Here is a 9,526-nt window from a genome sequence, read left to right as displayed (position 1 = left end):
ATGGGGTTTCACCATGTTGGCCAGGCTGGTTTCGAACTCCTGACCTCAGGTGATCCACCCACCTCGGCCTCCCAAAGTGTTGGGATTACAGGCATGAGCCACCACGCCTGGCCATCAACAACAATCTTTATACACATTTCTGGGTGCACTCATGTGTCACACATAACCTTTACAACAATCACAACATGCTGGAACTTGTGTACCCCTACATGACCTTGGAAAATTGCTTGAAGTCTCAGAAGCTTAGTTTCCTCATCAGTAAATTGGGGTAATAAAATAGCATGCATATTGATGAAGATTCTGTGCTTCAAAGTAGAGGAAACACATTTTGCCACCTGGAAAGCACTTCCTGATCATGAGTTGTTTATCGCTCAGGTATTCGCCATTCAGGAAGTGCTGAGCATCCTCTCCTGTCAGGGGTGCAATGGGCCAGCCCTCATGCCCACATGCAGATGAGACTGACGGGTGCAGCGACAGAAAAGCACACAAGCCCCTCTGCTCACTGACCAAGCTGGAGTGGAAGACACAGGCGAGGCTCCCCAGAGGAAGTGGCACTGAGCTGAGACCTCAGAAGATGAGGAGGCAAAAAAGGTGAGTGGGAGATGGGAAGGTGGGAGGCTGGCGAGGCAGAGGAAGCAGCTAGTGTAAGGGATGGGCTGACGCAAGAGAACGTGTTTGGAGCCTGAGAGGTGTGTGTGAGCGGGCGGCAGCATAGAAAAACTCTGGAGAGGTGGCAGAGCAGAGAGGCCGTACCCCAAGGCCACAGGGAGATAGGGAAGGATTTCAAGCAGGGGAGTGACAGGCCCGGATTTGTGTGTAGGGAAAATTGGTCTGGTCTCGGCATGGAGGTGGCATGCAGACTGGGAGCTGGGAGCCCCATGAGGGGATCGCAGAAGCGACACTGGTAAACATGGTGAGGGCTGAGCTAAAGTCATCGCCACTTCTGCTAACAAGAATCTGTCCCCAGGCCCTCTAGTAGCTGCTGCCTTCCTGAAGCTTGGGATGCACGCACGAAGAGAGCTGTGTCTGGCTCACAGATCGCAGACACCTGGTTGACCTCTTCATGCCTGTGTATCATGTTTAGCTCCTAAGCCTCCCTTCTCTCACTGCAACATCACACGGTGGTCACGCCTCCCACAACACGCAGTGGGCATCATCAAAGGAACAGCAGCTGACGGGAACCACCCCCACCTCTGAGAGGTCTGAATTCACACCCCACACCCCACACTCTTCTTCTTGGGCTTGCTCAGCACCCTGTGGGGCACAGCACCCGGCCCCGCACTCTCAGGTTTCCAGGTGACAGGAGTCCTTTAGGCTTCTTGGCACCAAGGGCATGGCTGGGTCCTCACCAATGTCCCATGATAAGAGATCCCACCAGCAGCCAGGCTGCACAGAACCTACACGGAGTGAGGGGAAGAGGAGGCCAACACATTCTAGGTTGGTTACCACTGGGCGGCCTTGTCTAATATCTAAACATCATACATCTAAAACGAGACAAGGACAGAGATAAGAGAACTGCCTCGAACTCTCTACTCCTTAAGTGGAGACCCCCTTAACACTCTTTTTGGTTTTATTATTATTATTATTTTGAGACAGGGTCTTGCTTTGTCACACAGACTGGAGTGCAGTGGCTCAATCACAGTCATTGCAGCCTTGACCTCCTTGGCTCAAGCAATACTCCCACCTCAGTCTCCAAAGTAGCTGGGACTATAGGGCATACCACCACACCGGGCTAATCTTTTTTTTTTTGTAGGGACAGGGTTTTGTCATGTTGGCCAGGGTGGCCTCAAACTTCTGGGCTCAGGCAATCCACCTGCCACAGCCTCCCAAAGTGCTGGGATTACAGGTGTGAGCCACCAGGGCCGGCAACACTCTTAATAAGAGTGACTTGGAAGCTTTTGAAGCCTCTATCTCTGGTGGCAGTGGTGTGCCCCTGGCCTTTCCCTAGACTGGGCTAAAGCCCCTGCCATCCACTCTCCCAGCACTCCACACTTCCCTTTCCATGACATCTATCCCTTTTAGAATTACAGGTTGAACTTCTGCCTTCCTTGCTAGGCTGTAAGTTCCGCACTGGACATAACTGCATCTGCCTGGTGTGCTGTTGTTTCCCTCGTGTCTGAACAGAGTCAGGCTCCTGACAGGCCCCCGCTATTTGCAGCTGAGTCAATAGGATGTGCAAACTGAGGGAGAGGAAAGGGTGGAGGGAAAATCGCAGACCTCAGAGGTCTGGGGAGAGGAAAAGTATCTTGCTCAAGTCACAGGCTAGGCAGGAAGAGATCACGGTTCCTGCTCAGAATCTTTGACTCTCAGTCAGGGCCTTTCCCACTCATTATGCTGTGCTAGAAAGAGGCTACGAAACCCATAGAAAAGTGTTCTATAGTTAAAAAAGCTTGAGAAACTCTGGGTTAGACAAAATGAAAGGAGTTTCTTTGCCACTGGTCTTTTCAGGCCTTTAACACGCTCCTGTGCCCACGCTTCTGGGAGAAGGTCACACACAGCACTCCAGCTCTCTGACCCTGGAACTCTGCCTGTGAAGCAGTTTGAAACCTCTGGCACCATCCCCCAGCTGTGTGTCAGAATTATTTATTAAATGGGACACAGCAGAGAGATTTGTTGCCATTTTTCTGAGCAGGATAGGAAAATCCTTTTCTACAAATAAAAATACTTCGAAACCCCAATATACAAATGGGATGAAAATGGAACTGCTCTGGTTGAAGGGGGGTCTGGGGATCCATCTGGAGCTGTCCTTTCACTGCTGCTATGCAAAGAACGCTTGTTTCCTGTGGAGCGCAGTTTGAAAACCACTGGTGCCGAACTGGCACATGAGGTTGAAGCTAGGAGGCTTCTAGTGCTGGCTCTGCCATGGACTGTTTTACCCTGGGCAAGTCATTTAGTCTCATTGGGCTTCAGTTTCCCGTGTATACAATAAGTCTGTCACACTGTATGTTTCTTAGAGTCCTGAACTTTCAGCTTTGATATGGTGAGGGGTACTACTTCTATGACTATAAAAGTCTAACTCCAAGATTCCATGGCTTAGTATTCCAATTCTGGGACTGCCTGTAGTTAGCCCAAGCTGGTGCAGCATGCTGGAGCCCAGGCTGTGGAAAGCAGAATTCATTAACTGCAGTGTGCTGCCCAGGGGCACTGGGTTCCTGGGATGGGGGTGCCGGGTTCCTGGGGTGGGTGGACTGGGATCGGCAGCCGCTCAGTGGGACAAGCTGGGAGAGGGACCCAGGTCTCCTGACTCCTGCTCTATCTTTAGATCTCCATAGCAACTGTCACCAGGGCACCGAACTGAAGGCACAGGCTGAGTGGCTGCCTGCAGAAGGAGGGAGGGGCATTTCCTTCCCATGCCTCTTCTTTTGCTAGGCTCAATTCTTGAGCCAGGAAAGGGGACTGAGAATGAAGCTGTTCACAGCAGGAAAGGCTTGGGGCCAATACAAAGACAGTCCAGGGCCCCACCTTGCTCTCAGGACATGGTGAAGTCATAGAACCGAAGACCTTCATGTGTCAGGCTCATGGCACAGAAGGAAAGGTAGAATTCTCCTCCAAAGAGCTCTTAGCCTCTCCTGTGTCCTTCCCTACACACTCAGGAGCCCCTAATCTGAGATGGTGCTGAGGCCGCAGCTGGAGCCCCCATTAGATCCTCTAATTGGAGGGGCCAGGGAAGCTCCTCCTGAATCTTCCCCTGCCCAACTCCTACTCCTCATGGGGCTCAGCCTGGACTTGGCTTCCTCTGAGGAGTCTTCCCTGACTCCCAGGCTGGTTGCTCGCTTCCTCAGGGTCCCTACAGCCTGTCCTCCTTCCACATAGTAGGAGGCCAGAGGAGTGATTAACCTCATGGGGCAGATGAGAAGTAGAGGTTCTGAGCAGTAAAGACACTTGCCCAAGGTTACCTGGCAAATGAGCAGCAGGACCAGGCCTGGACTCCATGTCTTCTGATTCCAGTCTGTGCTCCTTCCTGGGTCCCAGTAGCCTAGGCTTTGGAAGGGAGGCCAGGGCTAGAAGAGGAAATAGGAGTCCTCAGTGAGGCCTGCGCACAGTAAGCACCTGGCTATGTCCTTGCTGAACTCAGCCGAGCCACAGACCAGTGCGAATGGCTTTCTCCGACAGCAGCTGACCAGCTCTTTAATTAGGTCCTGGCCCAGGCGGCCAAAGTGGGTCTTCTCTTGGTAACTCCAGGGAAGCTGCTCTGAGGAGCTCTCCTGGGAAGACAAGAAAGGTATGTGTTACTACAAGGGAGCGGGGGTCCTTAGTGTTTACACAGCCAGCTCTTCTCTGCAAAATGAAGAAACCGAGGCAGTAGGAAGCCAGCCTATATCCAGCCCCACCGTGGGCCAGGCACTTCCTCCTCATCACCAAAACAAGCCTGTGGGAACTATCACCTTCCCATGACAAGGAGAGGCACAAGGAAGAGGGACTTCCCCGTGGCACACGAAGAGGTGGGGGCAGCAGCAGGACCAGAACTCAAGTCCCACCATTTCTCGCTGCCTTCCAGCAGCCACACCTGTCACTGTGGGAGGAATGTTTTCTCCCCTGACTGTGGGTTTCCCAGAATCTTTCCAAGGTTAGCTATCATCATCACCCTTGGAGCGTAACTTTTGCTCATTTCTTTTAAGGTTTCAATGAACATGTTCGTTTAGCAGATATTTACCAAGTGCTCACTCTGTGCCAGGCACCGAGCTAGCCACTGGGGATATGGCAGCTGCTCAAAAGAGACAAGGGTCCTGGCTGCATACAACACAGATCCCATGTCACAATGCCTTCATCGAGAAAGGCTAAGCTCGCATTCCAAGGCTGGACGGTGACCCCAGGCACCCAGGACCCTACTCTCTGCCTTTCTAGCCTTAGCTGAAGCTTTCCTCCTCAGGGTCACAAAATGAAAGTTCCACTCCCAGGCGACTTGAAGGAATTTCTTCTATTTTTTTTAAATGAACATTTTATTGGAGTACAACATATGTGTAGAAAAGTACACAGATCATTAAGTATACAGTTAGCCCTCTGTATCCATGGGTTCCACACTTGTGGATTTAACCAACTGTGGATTGAAAATATTTTTAAAAAACATTTAAAAATAACAATATAGCAATAGAAACTCAAAAAGAAATATAGTAAGAGCTATTTACGCAACACTTACATTGTATTGGGTATTATAATTTAGAGATGATTTAAGGCACATGGGAGGATATGCGTAGGTTATATGCAAATACCACACCATTTTATATCAAGGACTTGAGCATCCTCAGATTTTGGTATCTGCAGGGGGTCCTGGAGTCAATCCCCCATGAATACCAAGGGACAATTATATATATTCTGAAGAATTTAAATGAAAAAACCATCTTATCAGCCCACAAAAAACAAAATCCAGAACAGAGCCATCACTCTGCAGATCCCATGAGGGCAAGTTGCTAGTTCCTGAGGCTAGGCACAAAGACAGGATTGGTGGGGAGTGGAGCTCCACTGCTACTTTCCTGGCTGAGTGACTGTGACCGCTCAGGATCGTGATTGTGAGGAGAGTATCCGCTATGGAAAGTCACTGTCCAGAGAGCCGTGGTGCTGGTGTAAGCCCTGGCAGAGGCCCTGTGAGGAGAGGCCTCTATTCTGAGGCCCACTCAAAGGGCCCTGGAGGCAGGTACAGTGGCTCAAGCCTGTAATCCCAGCGCTTTGGGAGGCTGAGGTGGCAGGATCGCTTGAGTCCAGGAGTTCAAGACCAGCCTGGGCAATGTGACAAAAGCTGGTCTACAAAAAATATAAAAATTAGCTAAGGGAAGTGCTATGCGCCTGTAGTCCCAGTTGCTTGGGAGGCTGAGGTAGGAGGATCATCTAAGCACAGGGAGGTTGAGACTTCAGTGAGTTATGATTGCACTACTACACTCCAGCATGGGCAACAGAGTGAGACCCTGTCTCAAAACAAAACAAACAGGGTCCCCTGGAGTCCCACCTCACAGAGTCTGTGCTGATGAGGGAATCCTCTCTGACGATCTGGCATTTCCCATGCTCCCGCTACAGTCTGACCCACCAGATGGGGCCTTGGGGCCCACTGGCCTCACCTCCCCTTTTCCACTGCTCATTTCCCTCAGACCACTTAGGTTCAGCTCAGCCTATCCCACCATGCACCCTGAGACGCCCTGGGCCTGGCTGCTGGTGAGATGGGCAGGGGACCCCACAAACAGTGACGGTGCAGCAGGTGGGTGCTGTGAAGGAGAGCCAGGGTGGTGGCAGCAGAACCACCAAGGCCAGCCTGGGGGCTCTAGGAAAGCTTCCAGGATGGACTTCTACCTCAACAGAGATGTGAGGGGTACAGAGGTGTGAGGTGAGGAAGGGGGAGCACTCCTGGCAGGGAGAACAGCGTGAGCAAAGGCCCAGAAGCCAGAAAAGCACAGCACACTTGTAACCATGGGCAGACCAGTGACATCAGGCCACAGCTTACAGGGAGGGCGGGCTGGGAGATGAGGCCACAGAGGGAGGCAGTTCTCAGGTGTGGACCTTATCCTGTGAGCAGTAGGGAGCCAGGGAAGCACTGGAAACGGGGTGGTGGTGTGGTCAGATCTGCCCTTAGGACTGCGGGACGCAGGACAAATCAGCAGGGAGCGGCTGGTACCGGGAGACTCTTGAGGATGCTGCAGCTGTGGCCCAGGCAGGTGAGGGTGCACACTCAGTCAAGGGAGTGTGGATAGGCAGGAGCCACAAGTCACTCCCTTCACCTGCCACTAATGGCCAGCCCACTCGCTTGCCCAACTCTAGGCCACTGGCACCACCCTGGCCCAGCTGGGGGCTAAAAATCTTCTATTGCTGGTGAACTTTAATTGAAAAGCCACCTGCTTGGTAAAGCCCTCCCTGACCCTGCCTGGCCTCTCTGCGCACCGCTGGCATCCTGAACATCCTCACAGCACCTTGTGCTGTGCTGCCTTATTCCGAGGAGCACTAAGACCACAGCCTTTGAGCAGGACCTCCTGGGTTCATACTCCACTCTCCACTAACCAGCTGTGTTACCCTGGGCAAGGTTCTTAACCATTCTGTACCTGTTTCCACATCTGTACAAGGAGCATGATGGGAGTATAAGCCTCATAAGATTGTGGTGGAGATTAAATGAGTAAATAAAGTGTTTAGAATGGTGCTGGCTACAGAGAATGTGCTGAATGAAGGGGAGACCTTTTCAGCCACCTCTGTGGCTATCACCCACAGATAGGTGAGCAGCCAGAGGGCTGGGAGTTGGTCACCTTCACTATTGTGTCTCTGACACCTGCCACATGCTCAGGTGATAGAGGAGGGAAAGCAAAGCTGGCCAGCAGCTTGCGGACCCTCTGCCAGGTGCTGCCTTCCTGCCCTCCTCCCAGTGTCCTTGTCCAGGCTCTCAGGCAGGCTGTCCGTGCTGCTGGACAACAGTGGCCCATCCCCTGCGCCTACCCCTCGGGCTGCATGCTAGCCTTTGGCTCCATTCTCCTTCCTTAGGCACTTTCTGCTGCTATAAATGTTCACCATGCTCTAAATGTCATGCCACTGAGCATTCTGCCCCATGGACAGGCCTGCAGAACCCAGCCCCTGGGGAGGCCAGGGACCCTTATATTGGGACGGGAAATCCAATTTCCTCACCCTCCACACCCAGCCACAATATTGAGGATCAAATAAATGTTTAGGGACTACATAAAGCTGCCTCATAGTAGGACTAGATGAGAAGAGTGCTCCACAGCACCAGGCAAGAAGGCTGACCCTGAGGACCGGGGAACACAGGGGGCCCAGCAGGAATCCAACCCATGGGGGACAGGAGGGAAAAGTGAAGCTACCAACTAGGGAAAGGCAGGCCAGCAAAGGTAGCTGAGGGCCTGGCTTGAGATGAGGGACAGATAAACCCCCGTGCTCTAACCTATGAGGGTGGCCCCAGAAGGGTTACCTGAGTGAGCAGAGGGGATGTGGAGTCAGAGGGAGGAGGGTTCAGCAGGGAGAGTCGCTGCCAGCTACGGTGGGGTCCTCCTATGGAGGGACAGGCTGAGGTGGGAGGATATTAGTAAGCACAGGGAACTCAGCTCAGTTTACTCCAGCAGTCACTAATGGAGTCCCTGTTCTGGGCCTGGCATTATGCTAAGCACTGAAGAAAGAGGCTGAGGCAGACATGTGGTCTCTGCCTCAAGGAACATCACTCAGTCGGAGGGAGGTCTGCAGCCTGCCCTGCCCTCTACAGCCAGGCCCCTGCCCAGGTAACTGATGATGCCAGAGGGCGATGGGAGGCAGCAACGCATGGGGTAAGAGCCAGAGCTCGGCAACCAGACAGCCCTGGGCTCAAATCCTGGCCTCAGCCCTGTCCAGCAGCATGAGCTGGTGGGCAGCTTCACCCCTGGAACATGCATCTCCTCATCTGTATAATGAACACCTTCCTTCCTTACAGGTGGGCGCTCCACCAGTGGCAGGGATTATGACTACAGCGTTCATTGCCAAAAGAGGCTAGGCCGGGCGCGGTGGCTCAAGCCTGTAATCCCAGCACTTTGGGAGGCCGAGGCGGGCGGATCATGAGGTCAGGAGATCGAGACCATCCTGGCTAACATGGTGAAACCCCGTCTCTACTAAAAAAATACAAAAAACTAGCTGGGCGAGGTGGCAGGCGCCTGTAGTCCCAGCTACTCGGGAGGCTGAGGCAGGAGAATGGCGTAAACCCAGGAGGCGGAGTTTGCAGTGAGCTGAGATCTGGCCACTGCACTCCAGCCTGGGTGACAGAGCGAGACTCCTCTCAAAAAAAAAAAAAAAAAAAGAGGCTAGAGCTGGTACTCAGGACAGGTGCAAAGGGACTGCAGAGTCTCAATCAAAAAAGGAACTCACCACCCTGAGCTCACCTGGCTGAGTACAAAGAAGGTACGGACGTTCCAGAAACAGGCCTGCTCTTGGAGGAAGGTTTTCAGGTAGATGCTCTCGAAGGTCTTGAAGCAACCGACTAGAGTGACAAAAGTCTCGTCATCCTCATTATCTGTGATGCTCTGCAGGATGGGCACCATGGGGGCCAGGCCCGTGCCCGCAGCCAGCATGAGGAGCTCACCATACTGCGGAATAGAAGGGGTATGTATGACGGGTGGGTTGGGAGAATCTCACCCAATCCCCTCTACTATGGGGCTTTTCCTTGAGCTTCCTTCAACTGGATGGCAGTGCCCTTCCTTGGTGTCCAACCACCTATGTCCCCTCTCTACCTCCTCCAGAAAGTCGTCCTTGTTTGTGAAAGGCATGTGAGGTTTGGGTAATGGAGACGATAAGATATGGGGGCTGAAAGGGAACATAACAGTATAGCCTATCCTGTAAGTGGCCTGGTTGCCTACTAAAGCATCCCCACAAGTACTCTGCTTACACACTTCTGCTGACAGGGAGCTCACTACTTCCCAAGGCAGTTTGCCCTACTATAGGCCAAATCCTTTGCCAGGGAGGTCTTTACTTACATTGAGCTGAAACCTACTCCCATCAAAGCCTTGCCCACTCCCAGAGCCATTCCAGCCCTGCTCTCTGGGCTGCTTCCTCTGCCCCAGGGTACCTTCTGCAGAGATCTCAA

At 52.6% G+C, this 9,526-nt stretch overlaps 1 protein-coding gene across 6 annotated transcripts in view; it reads right to left on the bottom strand.

The window, feature by feature from the left end:
- Positions 1–910: 910 nt before the first annotated feature.
- LOC104669497 (NADH-cytochrome b5 reductase-like) overlaps positions 911–9,526 on the bottom strand; it is a 31,318-nt gene continuing 22,702 nt past the window's right edge. For 5 of the 6 annotated variants that reach the window (XM_030941630.1, XM_030941631.1, XM_010372489.2 and 2 more), the window contains 2 exons: positions 8,826–9,029; positions 1,739–4,205 (listed from right to left, as the gene is read on the bottom strand). In XM_030941630.1, coding sequence (XP_030797490.1) covers positions 4,002–4,205; positions 8,826–9,029 — 408 coding nt within the window. In that variant the 3' untranslated portion in view covers positions 1,739–4,001. Of the gene's footprint in view, positions 1,398–1,738; positions 4,206–8,825; positions 9,030–9,526 lie in introns of those variants that run through there. The other variant, XR_004060318.1, reaches the window with a different exon arrangement.

The sequence above is a fragment of the Rhinopithecus roxellana genome, chromosome 12 (assembly GCF_007565055.1).
Source record: "Rhinopithecus roxellana isolate Shanxi Qingling chromosome 12, ASM756505v1, whole genome shotgun sequence".
Classification (NCBI taxonomy): domain Eukaryota; kingdom Metazoa; phylum Chordata; class Mammalia; order Primates; family Cercopithecidae; genus Rhinopithecus; species Rhinopithecus roxellana.
The sequence above is the reverse complement of the archived record's forward strand: the minus strand, read 5'-3'. Positions and strand labels throughout refer to the sequence as shown.